Below are 17,364 nucleotides of genomic sequence, written 5' to 3'. Positions count from 1 at the left end.
AGTCACTGTAACGTTCTGTATAAATACTGACTATACGTATGGGTTTTTTTAAGCAGTCCTGTACGGTAACTTTCTATCTGGTGGTTCGATTCTCTTATCATCCACACCTTGTTTACTGAGTTTTAAGTCTTGGGCAAGATGAAGCAAGCTCATGGGGAGTAGCTGGTTTCCAAAAGATACGAGCTCCAGATAACTGAGGACAAGTAAAGCACACAACAATATTGAAATCACTCAGTTTTATTGCAGCTGACTGAGACAGAGTGTGCTTTGAGGCTGGGAAATTTCCATTACTGAAGTGCAGGACAGTGCCTGGGTACTGCTGCTACTGCAGTTGAAAAATAAAAGCAACTTAATTTTGTACAGACAGCACCAGAATGTCAGTACATTAATTAAAATTGTTAGAATTTATATAATAAGCTTTTAAGGTTGCTGTAAAATGGATCCCTTTTAAAATATTTAGAGTATAACTGTAAACTAAGTGTACGAAACTAGGGAACATAAAAATGATTTGAAATTGCAACTGGTTTTCAAACTGTATTTGTGAACAGCAAATCTAACGAGAACATGATAGATAACACAAGACGTCTCCTACAACGGTGACAGATTCTGACAGGGACAGAGTGATACCCAGTGCAAGATCAAGGTCGTTACCGACAGTGTAGTTCTGCAATTAATAATCTTCTGCGCTCCCTTTGGCATGCACAAAACCAACATAGCAATCTGTTTACTAGTTTTAACGCCGTGGTGTATAAGCCACCGTCAGCTTCCTGCAAAGTCCGTCAGAATGCTGAATGGGGAGAACAGGAAATACTGGGGGAAAAAAGTAAATTTGTTTTGGCATCAGTTGCCCAGCAACTTGGGTGAGAGACTGTTTTTAACTTCCCAACAGCGTAAGATTACAGCGAGACCCTAATTTTCGTTGAGGTCACTTTACACTGTCACAGCAGTGCTTGACATTTAAATGAAAACCAGTCTCAAGGGATTTCAGCTGTGGCACCAGTTAAATCAAGCCCAGGTAGGTACCGACTAGAAGCTATTAGCATCTGATGCTCTTTATGAATCTTAGGGTAGTTCCCTGTGGATCAGAGCTCATATCTAAGCAATTTAAGTTTGTGTCACATTCATCACCATGGTTCCTGAGTGCCTTAGAAGTTAAAATATATCTTTATAAAACATCTTACATGTCTTATTTCTCTCTCTCGTCACCCCCGCACGGAGGCTTGAGGTCTTTTAAAATAATGCTGGGAAAATTGTTTTATATACTTAATGCCTGCATTTTGTTGGGATGATGGGGAGGTTCAGGGTCACGCTGAGGTTCTCTGAAAGCAAATGCCATACCTCTACAGCAGCTACCGAGAAAGCTGTGTCTCCAATGTCCCCATGCAAATAATACGGCTAATACAATGACGGTGATTTGGGGAGAGGTAGCTTTAGCTTTAAATTAGCACAAAAATTAGAAACCCCTCCCGCCCCCAATAAAGCGTGGCACTGGAGGGCAGCTACGTAGCGTTTGTCCTTTGCCTAAACCTGATAATGCTGTTTCCAGGACTCGTGGGGCCTTTCATAGCACGACATTTACTTTTCAAGAGACCTATTTACAGAACACGAAGTTAACAGTTAAAGTAGATATGTGTAACAGTACAGGGAATTTCTAGACCCTGATTGCAGGATGAACTCATCCACGTGACTCCCGAACTTGATATGAGGATGGAGATAGTCCAAACCATGGCATATTTAAACTGACCGATTGTATGGCTTAGCTGTTTCCCAATATAGCTTTCAAACTGAAGATACTGCATTTCTGTTTGGACAAACTCTTCTTAGCAGTGCATCTTCTTTTTGAAATAAAAGGGGTTTTTTTTCCTCCTGCTTTTCATTATCTGCTATGATTTTTTAGTAAGCACCGCCTCTTCTTCCCCAACATAACCCTGCATTTTGATCACGGAACTAATAATTTTCTTAAAACACATTTACGTTCTTCCCGGAATTGAGGCTTTAATGTCACCTTGTTAAGGTAAAAGACCCAACATTAAATGCAGGTAGTGGCACTGTATTTAAATAGGTCAAAAAGCAATTGACAACACTTCTGGCTGGTCTATCTCAGTAACTGTAGTGCTTCACTGAAATACATCCGCCAAGTTCTGTCACAGGAGAAATCGTTAGGAAAGCACGCCATAGCCTTTTGACCGCTTATTTGGGTTTAATGGGATTAGACGTATATTTGAACAGAGCACTCAAAGGAGCTGACAGTCTTTCCACAACTTCCTGGTCTGCCTGGTTGGTCTCCTTCTTGATCAGACACATCCTGGTGAAGGTAGAAAATAATCTAGATACACGCCAGTTTTTAATCGGCTGTGACAGGTTGTGTTTATGCTAGATTCTCTATACTAATTTGTTTTGCGTTTGCTGCTGACAGATTTATTTATGTATGCAATCAGAACTGTAAGCATAATTTCATTTTTAGAGTTAAGAGGACCTTTTGAATAATATTTTACTTGGTTTCAGAAAATTTAAACATTTATTCACATTTACTGCTGCCTAAAATTTCTGAGAAAAACAACGCTGTGTTTCTAAAGTGCAGAAGAACACATCATGGAAAGCATTATACACAAGTAAAAATAAATACATCAGCAGCATTATCCCACTCAAATACATAAAAAACCAAGCTGCATAGTCGAATGTCTGTTACACACAGAGAGGAGTTTATTGGGTTGCGTTGGTCATCCAGGACAGCTTCCCCTCCATCAGAGGAGGCTGGGGCTGCAGCTGAAGCCCAGGCCCTGCCGGGCAGCTCTGCGCCAAAGGGGAGCCCTCGGGCTGGCTGACCGGCCGCGCAGCCGGAACAGAAACCCTTCCCTCCTGACTTCTGGTCAAACAGCCAGCCCGGCGCTTTGGGGGATGTTTGTAAACTGTAATCAGGAGATCGTACCGCTTTTGGAAGCCGCTACGGAAAACTGCAGTTCGGTCGATGGCAAAGGAAGCTGGCTTGCAGCAAGCAGTGACAGAAGAAGGTGGGACGCCAGAAATGACCCTCTGGCAGCTGGGAGGAAGACAGAGAGTGCACTGGCAGGGACGACTGCAAGGCAAGGACAGACACGAAGCAGCAGCATTGTCAGCGGAGATGTCAATGGGAAAAACGACAACAGAAGAGAGAGCAGGGCTGGGAGAGAAACGTTGAAAGAAAGAAGAGGGCAAAGTACAGCCGGTGAGAACCGGAGCGCAACTGGATTGTCACGTATCAGCTTCTGGCTGAGCACTGTTCAACAGGAATGCAAAAGTGTAAGAAAATTTGTAAGAAAAAAAGCTTGGCAGTCAGGGGGTAACTGGATGATTCCACAGTGGGGTCTTCTGACAGACTGGGATGGGTATGAACGTGGAGACACAGGCGTGCTGGGATGTACCAAGGTATGCATTTGAACGAACGTTCAAAGGAACAGGAGATACAGCACATCTCAAGCAGCTGTGGCAATGGTAGTTAAAGCAAGTAGCAGCAGGATTTCTGATCAGGAGTTACTACTTTTTGTCAAGATCATTACGGAATTGCAGAACAAAATTCAGAAGTGGTGTTAAGATGCTTGGGCATAACTTCTGCTAACTTCTAGATGGAGCAAAAGCTGTTTTAGGAAAATGAGCCTTGCAGGAAAACAAGACAGACAGACGCTGTTGCAAGCAGCGACCACGGCACGATACAAACCATCTTCAACTGCACTGTCAGCTCCCATTCAAAGCCTGGGGTTTATTTACGTTATATGGGAAACAACTAACAGGAAAAGATAGTTCTGTATAAAAGCACTATGCTAACCAGAGGTTGCAAACCGACGCGCTGAAGTCAGGAAACGTCAGAAGCAAGCTCGCCCTTATTACAGCAAGGCAGCTTTCGCGCGGAATACCCTCCTGCTGCGCGACGGGGGGGCTGCGGCGCAGCCCAGAGCACCGCGCGGCCCGCCCGGGCCCGGCCCGCCGGCAGCGGGAGTCCCGGCCCGGCCCGGCCCTGCCCCGCCCCGGGCCGCCCACCCCGCACGCAGCGCAGCGCAGCCCCGCCTGAGGCCCGGCCTGCAGCACGCAGCCAGCGGCTGCTGCCCCGGGCGGCGGGGGCCTGCGGGACCCAGGCCGGCGCGGCCCGGCCCCCGAGGCCTCCTGCGGGCTGGCGCCCGTCGGGCAGAAGCTCGAGCCCCGGGCAGGCGCCGCCGCTCCGCCCGCTGCCGGCAGGGCCCGTGCTGCGGCCTCCCCGCGGGAGGGCGGCGAGCGGCAGCGGGACCCCGGCAGCGGGACCCCGGCCCGGCCCCGCGGCTCCATTTCCTGCCGCCGCCCGCCGTCACCTGACGCCTCTAATGGCGCCGGGCGGCCGCGCGGCCGCAGAGCCGGCACGCCCACCACGTGACCCGCCCGCCGCGCCCCCTCCCCAGCGGCTGCGGTTACCGCAGTCCCCGGCCCCGCCCCCCGCCCCGCCCCCGGCCCCGCCCGGCCCCGCCCCGCCGCCGCTCCCTCCGCGCGAGCCCCCACCCCTCCTCCCCTCCCCGGCCCGGGTCGATGCGCGCGCGCGCGGCCGGCAGCGTCTCCTCACAGCGGCCGCGGCGGCGACGGCGCTGACGGGGCCTGGGAGCCGGCGGCAGCGGCCGGTGCTCCGGAGCGCGGCGGAGCGGGCGACGCCTCTTTTCCTTCCTCCCGCATCCTTCTCCTCGTCCCCCTCCTTCCTCCTCCCCCCCCTCCATCCCCCCCCCCCCCCGCACGCAGTCACCGCGGTTCCCGGCACGGACAACATGGCGGCGGTGTCGGGGGCCGGGGCTGCGGGCGGCTCTGCCAACGCCGGGGGCCCGGAGATGGTGCGGGGCCAAGTGTTCGACGTGGGGCCCCGCTACACCAACCTCTCCTACATCGGCGAGGGGGCCTACGGCATGGTGTGGTGAGTGCCGGCTGCCGAGCCCGGCTGGGGCAGCGCCCTTGCCCTGAACAACTCCCTCCTTCCCTCCCCGCCGCCCTTGCCTGGCCGCAGCCTCCCCGGGGCCCGGCCCGGGCTCTCCGGCCCGCCCTTGCAGGGGGGGAGGCCCGTGCCTTGCCCTCGGGGGAGGGGAAGCCGGGGCTCAAGCATCTCTGCCTCGCTCTCCTCGGCTCTGCTTTTCCCTTCGTCTTCCCGAGGTCGTCCCTCCGGCATCACCCTTCCCCTCCCTCGCTGCCGCCTTCCCCCCCCCTCCCCCCGCTTCCAAAATTCCTCCATCGATGGGTGCAGCTGAACGCCTCGTTTCCTTTCCGTCGTGCGTTTATTTTCTTGAATGTTTTCTGTCCCTGCCTCTAGAGTTGGTTGCTCTCTTTATTTTCTCCGTCTCCGTAGTGTGATTGCAGACGTTCAGAAAGGGGAAAAGGTCGTAAAATCCTGCTAGCAGCTCCGCGTTCCTCTTTGTGCCCCTGCGAAGGCTCACCTGGCTGCATGTCCCCGAGGTCCCAGTTGATAAAAAAAGTGAATCCGTGCATACGATTTGCTGCCCCTACCTGGCTTTTCTTAGGACGTGCTGCCTGTGCTGCATAGCCTGCCAGATTAGTGTCTGAATTAACAGGTATACAGGTGGAAGTTCTCCTCAGCCGTTCTAGCTCTTGGTTAGTTTGTATCACGAAGACTTGTACTAAGTCTCACTAAAAAGCGATCGTGGGTGTTTGCTTTCGTTAGTATCAGTCTTCAAGAGCAAGGGGAATGAACTACAAAATACTGGAAATGTAAGCTAACCCGACTGAGAGTGTGAGATGGGTTTTTTAGCAATCTTAGTGAGTTGGGATGATGCTCTGTGATGGTCTATCTAGTGACTGGGTTATAAATCTGACATGCTCGGTGGCCTTACTTAGGATTTCTTATTCTCTCTTCTGTTAGTAAAACAGGTTAAAAAACCCCCTTACTTCTTAAATAATTTAAGGTATGCAGATGAAAAACTTTTTTTGTTCCGTTTTGTCAACTTTCTTCCAGCACTACTTCTCTTTCTTCAGCATGTTTTTTGACCAGAGGTACTAAATGAGGTTTACAGGCTATGACTTCATGAAAGCTTTATCAGCATTTATTTCTCTCTCTGATGCTTAATCTTTTGTAAACTACTGCATTTCTCAGCAAAGGCTCCTCACAACCTTCAGCTGTATGTTACAGGTTTTTATAGCTATAGGTTTTTGCATATAGTCATTGAATTGTGCTGGGCTGTTAAGATGAAGTCATCCTGTATTTCAGGGTGGAAGCTTTCATCTAGGCCTGAACTTAGCGGGGAGATGAGCCTCTCCTACAAAGTTCTGAGTTGCAGTCTTCGCTTTTTTGCTGTGGGAAGAACCTTCAAAATGTAAATCAGAAATCCTGTTTACAGTGTAAAAATGTCCTTGTTATTGTTTTAGTGTTAGAAATCACAGTGATATATCCAGTCCAAAACTTGTTAATGTAGCTTGTGGTACAAACTGTATTTTATTACTGTGTACTTTATCATCTGAACTAGGGCAACTAAAGCAGTGCAGATAATCTCGGTACTAACTGCACTGGTTTACACTTGCAGTCCAATTTAGGGAAGTGCTTGGGAATAGTACTTCCAAGATGTAAGCTGTGTATAGTCCAGTTCATATCAACGGGGTGTTAAAAGTGTGTTTAACAGACAACGTGTTAAAGCTAAAATATTTCACCGCAGATCAGGATTACAAGAAGCAGTATGACGGCAGTTGATGCCCTTTTTTGGCATCACTGTGCTAGTGAGCAGATACAGGGGAAACAGGGCCACTTTCTGCCCCTCCAGATGGTATTAAGTTCTATACTGAAACTGTTCCCCCACCCCCCCCACCCCAAACTATATAAGGTTATCTTTTATTTAAAAACTTATTCTAATACATTGCGTCTACTATGACTGCTATACAAAATTACTAACAAAAAATCCAAATAGCCAGTTCAGTTGAAATATGCATTTGGCTCCTGTGTTTTCTACTCTGAAATTATTAATGTGAAATACTAAATTCGGTATGTTGTGCTCTTAATTATTGCTCTTCTGCCTTGGGTGTGAAATGACAGGGAACAAAGTCTCAGTTTATATTGTATACTTGATAAGGGAAGTGTTGGATGCACTTGTTGTAGTTAAGTGCCATAGCAACTGTAATGTTTCGTAGTGCCTAACATCCAAGCTCTTATGATTAAATAAGATTACTTATCAATCAAGGGACGTATAGGTTATGCAGTTTAATACTACATGTTTCTTATCTTGCTTTGATTGCTCATGCAGTGAGGATCTGCAGAAGCTTCTCCCTTGGGGGGCAGGGTAGAGGGCAAGCTATGAGTGTGCAGATGGAGATGTTTCCCGCAACTGCAAAATCCATTTACATTTGTACACTTTAATGAAGGAGAGCAGAGCAGGCTCTGATGGTTTTGTTTTAGACCTGCAGCTAATATGTATGCCTTGGGAGATGCTAGTTATTTACAAGTGCATTGTGCCATAAGGCTTGTTATACGGAAAACAAGTGACTTAACTCTTAAAATCCTTCACTTTTTTCCTTGTTTTTCCTAATTCTTCTATTTCTGAATTAGGGAGTTGAAAACAATAAAATTCTTTTAATTATATTACTGAATTAAGGGGCAAACGAAGTATTCTTAGGGTAGTGCTGTTACAGTCAGTCTTCCATTTTGATTTTGCAGCAGAGAGAATAATGTTTGAGAAATATTGATCACAACATAAAATAACAGCACAGGAAGTAGAGGAAGATGTTGACTGAATGGACTGTAGGTGAATGTTCTCTCATCTGGATTTGAAAACCCTTGAAGGCATTTACCTATTCTCCCTTGTGCAGTCATTTTTAACATAATCAGGTTTTGAGTAAAAATAAACTTAACAGAGCAGTGTATTTACTGCTACGTTGTGGTTGCACTTTCTCAGCTTTGTAAGCAGAAAAGGCATCTTATCAGGCAAACTCCCATCTTAATGTCCTCCAGTTAAACTCCGCCAAAAATGTTCATCCTTTGATACAGGCTTGCACCTTTACTTGGAAATTTTGTTGCTGGGGGTGAAGTGGTTAATAAGTGAATATCCATGTCAGCGTCCCTTTCTAACCTATTTTTTGTTTTCACTATTTCTGCATGTAAAACTAGGGGATGATCACAGTGCAAAGTTTTAGCCAAAATCCTCAACACTTTCTAGGACTGCAGGACATTCTTTGAGCAGTTTAGTCATACAGTCATGTTTGTTACTCTGAATTAATTTATCCAAATATATGCAAATGTTGTGGGTTTTTTTTTTTTCCTTTTCCTTCTCTTTTGCTTAAGAGTTGTTTTGAGGGGTTTTGGTGTGAAGTTCCTTATGTGACTTTCCCTTTCTTTCAGTGATAGGGGATTATCAACCTCAGAGTCAGCTGGGGCCTTTCAGACCAAGTCCGGAGTTTCAGAACTACCTTTCAGACACAATAAAATGTGAAAGGTTTCTGAGATTGTCTCCTCCTTCCCAAATGTGTGTGGGTTTTTTGTTTTGTTTTTTTTTTTTCTTCTTTTTGCAAAAACACCAAAATCAACCTGGTAACAGGCCCTACTTTAAACACACTGAAACAGCAATAAAAATATGATTGTGTTGAGCTTTACATTTCCAGTGTGAATTGTTCTTCATCTGGTTGGTCAGTGGTAATTTGGCAAGGATGATTATTTGACAGTTTAAAGCAAGTCATCTTTTTGGAAAGAAATGGTGAATGGGAATGTGATAGGGATATTCTGTGTTTTGGAAGTCCTTTTTGTCATCAGGCTTATGTGAATGTGAAGTATTATCACTGCTGCAAATAACTGCATATAAATCGTAAACATGAACGCAGTTGGAAGAAAACAATCTTGAAGCTTAAATCTTGCCTTTCTTGGCCTGAATTTGACTGGGTTGTTACAAAGACATCTTTGTGTTACTGATGTGCTATAGAAGAGTGGTATTAGAAGTTAAGGTAGTCAATAGATGAATGTTGAAGTAATACTGAAAATAATATTTAAGACATTTGGCAGTAGTTTTTTCAAAGTTCTGCTCCTTTCGACTGTCTCGTGGAAGAGCCCTACTTTTAGAGGATGGATCACTTAAAAGAAAATCTGAGAAGTATATGCATGAAGAAGATCGAAACAGGAAAAAAAAATATCAGGACTAGAATGATCTGCAAGGCGTAGATATTTATATTAAAAGATGAAAATAGAAAACTTGATGGGATTGATGGTTGTGTAATACTTTCTTTCAAGACAGTCCAACATTACACAAAAAGGTAGCGTTTGCATCCCTCTGTGTCGGTCAGATTGGTGATCTGGGGTGGACTGCTTAGTGGCAAGGATCAGAAAAGCCTATAATTTTTTTTCTGTTAACTATTGCATTGATCTGGAGAGACTACCCTTTAATGGTAGAGCAAGTATAGAGATTGATGTCCCTGTTTATATGTGCTTTTAGGGAGCACAGGTTGGGTATGGGTGTCGATACCGTGTAATTAACATGTTTGGGGCTGTGTGGTAAGGAAAAGAGGGAGCTGATACAAGTTAGCCAACCCTAATAGGTCCTTCTTAGTGCAAGGATCAGAGCAGAGAATTAGGGAATGTAATTGGTGGCTAGTTATCAGCTTCCTCCCTCTGGGGAGGAGGCTGAGGGAAACATTTCCCTTCAGTCACTCAGACTTCTAGCCCTTGCTTAACCTGACATGGAGACAGTCAGGGAGGGAGCAGTTAGAGCTGCTTTTCCTGCTCTCCCCTGTGATGCGACAGGTGGTCGGCAAGCTGTGCAGCAGGCAGCAGGGATGGGACAGCAGCTACATGCTCTCTGTTCGTATCGGAGCTGTCTTTAGGATTTATGGAAGATGAGAGGTAGCAACTTTTCCTGTCTGCCCAAAGTAATGGGATACTAGCTTAAAAGGTGAAGAGTGCGGCTCAGGTATAAGTAAATACACATTTTCTTAACATAGCATGGTACAGCCCATGGAAACAGATAGAGATAACTTGTGTTATGTTTTTTAAGCATGATTTATTAAGGAAATAAGGCTTATATGTTCACAGTATCTGTATGTGGTTGCATCAGCCTGTCTCCTGTACAACTACATATGATCCTTGAACCTGTTGCCTGCCTTCCATCAAATCTGACAAGTGGTAGAAGTCTTAAAGATGGAAACTTTCTTCAAGTTTCTTAAAAATAGGTATTTTGCTAGAGTGAAGAGGTCCTGTATGCTGCTCCACTGAGGAAAAGACTGCATCAGGAGGTCACATATGAGAAGTCAGACTCCCCCAAAGAGACATGGCAGATGCCCCAGTTTCACAGATGGATTTACTGGTACTCTGGAGATCAGAAATGTGTATCTGTAGGACACCAGGCTCTGTTAGTTCAGTGAGCTCCTTGTTCAGGAGTGGGGATCCACAGCCCATAGAAGAGTGAATACTTACCAACTGAGTAGGTGTACAGCTCAACTTGAGTTGAAAACTAATACTTCGCCAACATAGTAATTTTTTTAATGCTATTCATGTTGATGCTTTGTCATAGCTTTTAGCTGTGATCTAGGAATGAAATTAACTGATCAAATTGATATTTAATAAAAATATTTTATGACATCTTGCTGTGGAATATTTCACAGCATAATGTAGGTTGAAAGGGCCTTCCTGAGGTCATGTAGTCCAACCTCCTACTCAAAGCAGGGCTGATGTCAAAATTAGATCAAGTTGCTCAACTTGTCCACTCAATATTTCCAGAATCTCCAGGGATGGAGATTCTACAACATCTCTGCTCTGGGCAGCTTCTGGTTCTAGCGTTTAACCAACTGCCCAGGGAAACTTTTGCCCTTAAAACCATGAGAGTTTTCCTTGCCGTAACTTGCGACCGTTGCCTCTTGTCCTTTGTACTTTTTGCCTCTGAGAAGAGTCTGGATCAGTTTTCTCTGTAATGCCCCTTTATGTAACTTGAGCAACTAGATGCTTTCCACTCCCCCCCCCCCCGCCTTTTTTTTCCCCGCTAGCCTATACAAACCCAGTTTCCTAAATTTTTTTCTAGTATGTCATGTCCTTCAGCCCCCTTTGCATCCTAATGGTTTTCTGCTGGACTTGGTCCAGTACTGGGAGAGAGGAAAACTGGACGCAGTATTCCAGATGTGGCTTCACAACAGTGATCACTTCCCTTGACCTGCTGGCTACGCACTTAGTAACGCAGCCCAGTCCATGCCCTTCATCACTGTGAGCATGCGCTGCTAATGAGTGAAGATGGATTTTCTGGTAATCTAGAAAATACTTTCACTTGCACTTAGTGAGGCATTTTAGGAACTTTTCAAATAATGTCTGGATAAAAACCCAAACCCCACAACATTTTATGAAGTTATTTCAGTTGTGTTTGATTTTGATTTCCAGATCACTCAAATGAAGTGTATGGAGCCATAAATGTATTTTAGAATATAACTTTTCTTTTACTATGTCGTAAGGTAAATTAATAGTGTATGTGAAATGCAGCAAAGTGTAGTTTGTTTCAGGTGATTTATCTGTGTCAAACCTAGATTCTATTAATTGTTAGGTCAGTTATTAAAGAGAGTTGTTTGCTTGTGAATGAATCTCCTTTTTAGAAGGGAGCTTATTTTCCTTTGCTTTATTACAACTTTTGGGCATATAAAGAAGGTATTTTCAAACTCATCTTTTTGCAAGGTACATTAAAAGCCAAATCTGCATTACTTCATTATCAGTTTTGACCAGGCAGATTAGTAAGATCCAAGCAGTAATAAATGTCATTAATTCAGATGGCTTATTTGATGAACTATTGGTAGATACTTTGGCAAGATGAGGTTTCTCGTACTCTTATCAGCGTGCAGTGGGTTGATTTCTGTTTCAGAGAACATTCCTGTCTCCACCCCTTTCCGCTGGGTTTCTGGTGTCTGGGTGAGAGCTAGAGCAGAGACAGCCTCGCGTCCCCTGCGGAAGGGACTGTACCCCGGCTTCCACCCGGGCAGGCTTCTGGTGCCCTGGCTGCCTGCACGCTGGCTGAAGGAAGAGCTGTCAAAAGGTTGCTGTGTGCCTTCCCAGGCCCGGTTGCCTTTCAGTGGTGGATGCAATACTGATTTGTGTGTGTGTGTGTACATGGCTTGTAGAAAGGCTTTACTGGAAAAACTGTTCTATTAGATTTGGGCAGAATCTTCCATGACAGTCCAGTTTTTAGCGGAGTTGTGCATGTGTTTTTACTACCTACCTTGTTTAGTAGTACCTAAAATCACAACAACCTGAGTTCTGTTAAGGGAAAATCTCTTCTCTTGGAAGTTCTTTTGTATTTTAAGAGAATTTTCATAAAATACTGAAATACTCTGTGGTGATTAGAATGCAAAAGAGAGTTTTTGTTACATCGTAGAAAGTAATTCGTCTGTGTTGTGGGTATGTTTTAAGTACCAGCAACTTGCAATTAGGCTTACAGTTTATAATATGCAATTACTTAATTTTGCAGTTTTCCTTAGAATTAGCAGCTGTTACTGCAGTACCTTACTTCTTGCTTGTTTGGAGGGAAGGCAGTTTGCTCCACCAAATATTGCTGATGTGTCCTGAGTAAAACTTGAAGTCATTTGAGCACCACAAATCAATACTCCCCAAACTGCTTCAGTCCGGAATTTGCCCAATTTTATTGGGATTTGGATGCTGCAGAGAACCCCAAATGACATTCAGGCTGACTTTTATATTGCATTTTTCTGAGTGTTTCATAATTGTGAAATATCTTCCTTTTAGTTACAGTAGCCAACATATCTTAATGCTGATACCCTGTCTGAACAAAACACAAAGCAGTTAATCTGTTGAGGGGCTAGAGTTTACTGTTGGCACGTCGTTTTAAAAAGATGGAAAAAACATGCAGAAGATGCTTTGTAAGCTGACACTGAAGAGAAGTAACTTCTTATAGTGGTGAGGTGCACACTCTGTGCTAGTGGTTTGTTGGTTTTTTTGTTTTGTTTTGTTCTGCAAGTGGAATACTGAACTAACCATGGCAGAGCAGACGGTAGCAATGAACTTGCTTTCCCTAGTGCTTTGTGATAGTTTTCATTTTGCACTGTTGTTTCTACAGGCTTAGGAAAACCTCCGCTTCTAAGTATGCGTGAATGATTTTGATCAGTGATTTATTTCTTTATTTTCTGTTGGAGTGAAATACTGTGAACTGTCTCTTCTGAAGACTTGTATTGTTCAGAATCAATTAAATAACCTAATTACTGAAAAATATAGAAATTGTCTGCATCTTGTGTTTTTTCCTTTTTCTGAAGCTGATTTTAGGAGGAGTGTTTGGCATATAAGTCAAATTAGAACCTTATTAGGCAAAAGAGTAAACCACATTGGGAGATTTAATACTGTTACCTCTCACAGCTCTCTGGTAGTGCTCTCCCTTCTCTCTAGGAAAGGGGAAGTATTTCCTATGCACATTTGTAGTGCCTGCTTTGCTGCTAGGGTGGCGGCAGTTGTTTTCCAGACTCTGGAGTAACGTTGGTGATGTAACTGACCTGCTGTCGCTGTCTTGGTGGCTTTTTGTTGCCTCTTGAGAAGCCATAAGCACAGGAGGAGGAAGTCAGCACTTCATCGGCTCATGTATGGAGGTTTAGCTTTCATAACAATCAGGCCTAGACACTTAAGCTGTGGTTTCCATGACTGACTTGTGCTGATCTCAGGCTGTGCTGCTTCTAAAGGGGCAGCCTTCCTTCCGTGCCTCGGGTCGTGTCGTTCCTTCCTCTGCTCTTGTGCTGGTGCTTACAGAGCTGTAGAGTTAGCTGTGTTGGAAAACTGATTTAGCTGAAAAGTTACTTCATAAAAAATAAAATAAAATTTAAAGGCAGTAAGGTGATGTGACTGATGCAAATCCCCGTGAGTTCTAGTGCTGACACAGGAAGGGAGTAGGAATATGATGGTAAAGACTTCTTTACTGTTCTGTTTGTAAGCTGCTTTGACTTGGAGCTGCTTCAGTTCTCTGAACTGTCACAGACAAAGCCACTGCTCCAACCAAAAAAGTGAGAAAGGGGCAGGGTTGTCAGGCACAAAAAGGAGATTGAACTACAACCACTCCCTTTAATTCAGTGAGCCCTTAGGTTGTCTCAGATGTTGTTGAGCCCTTACAATTTTATCCTGAAATGGATTCCCACAGGAATTGTCTTTAAGTTTATATAGAGAGAAGAAAGATAGTAATATTTAATATCATAATATCTTATCAAAAGCAATGGGTACTTTTGGAATGAGGGGTTTTTTTCCACAAGTAGCCAAAGGGCCTTTAAACATAACGGTGACATTTGCCTAAATGTTAAATTTGGCATAGGGGCTATCAAAGGAAATATTGGCAGCGGAGAACCTGTAAACCTCTAAAATGGGGAGGATAAGTGGGAAGGCAAGAAGTAGACAAAATACTAAGATGTAAGAGTTGTCTATTTTCCGAAGACCAACTTGCACTGAAGTGGCATAAAGTAGCATAGGCATATATGATGATTTGAAGTCACAGTGCTTCACGGCTAAAGGTATAGAAAGAAAAATACATATTGGAAGAGACTGAGAAGTGATCGTTTTTTTTCGAACAACTAAGATTGATCAAAACACCATGAAGTTAAATGACATCTGTAGCCAAACAATACAGAACTCTGGGTGAAGTAGCTAATATTTTTCTAATACTAAAGTTAAGGTGTAGTTCTAGAATTGCTACTCTTCATAGTTCTGCTTAGTAGGTGCTAACAAAACACAAATCATCTGGTCTGCCACACCCAGGATTATGAATTGACTGAGCTGGCAAAAGCAATTTTTTTAACAGACTCCATTTTGCACGACTAGCTGTTTGTTTTCAAAATACTAGGAGTGATCTAAGGAATTCAACTATTAAGTCATTATTATGTGCGTAGTGAATAGTTTAAAATTGTAATGCTTTGGAAGGTTCCATCAGGTTTTACTTTTAAAATTCTGAAAAATAAAATTGTGCCTTTGTAACCTATTAGAATTATTTGAGTAGATACATGAAAACAAATCTCCTGTAGGAGGTTACAAAAGTGCCTTAAGAATTTGTGGCGTGAAGGGCAATAACCTGTAGTAGATCAGAAACTGCCAAAGAGTAAAATCACTTATGAGTAATTATTCACTTTTGTCATGGGAGGAAAGAGTTGGCATAATTGTGCCAGAAACCTTAATATTAGGATTGATTTTGAATGTTATGAGAAAGATGACTGAAAAAGTAGGTGGTAAAGGTGAAGGTAATGCAGTTACATCTTGACCCAGTAAGCCTCAGAGGTTAACTAAAAGCATCATAGAGCAGTCTGCAGTGATTACTTGGGCAGTGATCTTGCCATGGACTTGTGATAAAATAAAGGACACTGGTTTAGAAATTATGTTTATTTTCCCCCTTGTTGGAAAAGGAAAAAAAATCAACTTTATAAGAAATACAAACAAAACCAGTTTGTTTAGGTATCTTCTGTAATAAAAACAAAACCATAGCAGTCATCATTTGTTGATGAGCAACAGACAAAAAGGGATTAGGAATGTGGATAAACTCATGAGGAGTTTGTGAAGTATGACAGTTGCTTTGCAGAGGGGTCATGATAAAAGGTTTGGAAACAGGGATTCATATTTTCTTAGCCCCAAAGCAATAATCTATCCACTGATACTAGAATCTTGACAGATGAAAAACTGCTTAAAAAAGCCCAAAATGACACCAAAACAAAACCAAGATTTTTCAAATAGCATGCAATTAGGAATTTTCAGGTAGGGCTAGGTAAATACTACTGCAAATTGGATCACATCTACTATGTAGTTATTTTAAATGTTCTCTTGTGGCTCAGTCTTCCTCTGCTGCCATTTTTGTAGCATGAGATGCAAGAAAATGGGGAGAAATTGTCAGTGAGTTTCCGTGTCTGTGGGCAGCCATATGTCACAGCAGTGCATATTCTTTTTCTTTCCTTGACAAAAACAAGACTTAAGATAAATGTGAGGTCATCCTGTAATTTATAACTTGAGGTAGTTTTCCGACACACTCAATAAATGGTGGAGAATTCAGTAATCTGATGATGATGAGGAGAGGTCCATTTCTTAAACATTCAAACTTCTGGCAATTCAGCACATAATTCTTGTATCTAAGCTTACTCTGAAGTATATCGATTTTGAATTCAAGTTTTTTGGCCTCTTCTTTCATTATAAGCTATTAGTGCTTATGCATATTTCCCAAAGACTGAGAAGATAATACATAGAGCTATCTTTAATAATCCATGGGGAGTGTCTGTAGCATACCAGTAGATAATTCAAGAGTGCTGAATTACAATTTATTTGACTTTTGTCCCTCAGAGTAGGATGAAGAAGTATGTGGTGCTAGTGTTCTTAAAGTTGTTATCTTTTTGTAGCTTGAAAAGCAACTACAGCCTCAAGGCTGACTTGTTTTTTGGTGTTTGTTGTTTGTTTTTGTTTTTTTTTTAAGAATCTAATATTTAGGTAGCTCTCAGTTTTCATGGATCTACTAACTTTCCTACATGGTAGGAATTAGTCTGTAAAACTAAATATTTAATGGAGAAAGGTAGAAGTGTATCAAGATGCCCTTGTTTCTATAGTTTATTTCCTGAATTCGCAGCTGAGAAGCCTGGCAGATGTTTGGTTATTGAGAACCTCTTCTGTTGAGAACTTCGGTTATTGAGAACCTCTTCTAGAGAAAGCTGACAAATCAAAACAAAAACTCTGAGCAGGACGTGGGTTGTCTTTTCATAAACTGAGGTCTGTTAAATCAAGGCAAATATCTCTTAATATGAATAGGCACATATTCCTTTTAAAACGAGGTGCTGATTCTGTAAGTTAGTGCTAATAAAAAAGGTTTAATGAATAATATACTTATTTATCTTCAAAAATATTACAAATAAATGGAACAAAATAACAAACATTTGTAGTAACCATAGGTGTTTACTGTTGGGGACAAAAAGTATATTCAGCGGTATAAAAATTACACATTACTGGATGTCCTCAAATCTGAAACTGTCTTTGACTACTTTTTGACTACTATCCTTTTTCCAGTCTTTTCTCTTTGGTGAAAGAATAATACACTGTGGCTGCTCCTTGTATGTTAATCACCTAGAATCAGAAACTAATTATTCTGAAGAATCTGAAAGGGTTAATATCTGATTATTAACAAAACCCAAAAACAAACCCAAAAAAACAAACAGTCCTCTCCACAAATCTGTACCCATAACACCACCTTCCCCCACCCCCAAAAATTGTAGCCAACAGTCTGTTATGGTACTGCTGGTTATTACTATATCATAATACTGCATTATTTTTCTTACAGCGGTCTTAAAAATAAGTTTAAGCTATTTGCATTGTAACTTGATAAACATCAGCATGTTGTAGAAATGTCTGTGATTGAGCTAAACGTAGACTGAATGAAAAGATTAAAGATCTTCATAGATCAGCTGGTTTGCTAGGAA

General features: G+C 42.8%; 1 protein-coding gene across 1 annotated transcript in view; it reads left to right on the top strand.

Annotated features, from left to right (window-relative positions):
• The first annotated feature begins 4,524 nt into the window (after positions 1-4,524).
• Positions 4,525-17,364, top strand: part of MAPK1 (mitogen-activated protein kinase 1) — a 38,246-nt gene continuing 25,406 nt past the window's right edge. Inside the window, exon 1 of the mRNA XM_072880626.1 lies at positions 4,525-4,903. Coding sequence (XP_072736727.1) covers positions 4,761-4,903 — 143 coding nt within the window. The 5' untranslated portion in view covers positions 4,525-4,760. The remainder of the gene's footprint in view (positions 4,904-17,364) is intronic.

The sequence above is a fragment of the Ciconia boyciana genome, chromosome 15, assembly GCF_034638445.1.
Source record: "Ciconia boyciana chromosome 15, ASM3463844v1, whole genome shotgun sequence".
Taxonomy (NCBI): domain Eukaryota; kingdom Metazoa; phylum Chordata; class Aves; order Ciconiiformes; family Ciconiidae; genus Ciconia; species Ciconia boyciana.
This window is presented reverse-complemented; position numbering and strand designations above follow the sequence as displayed.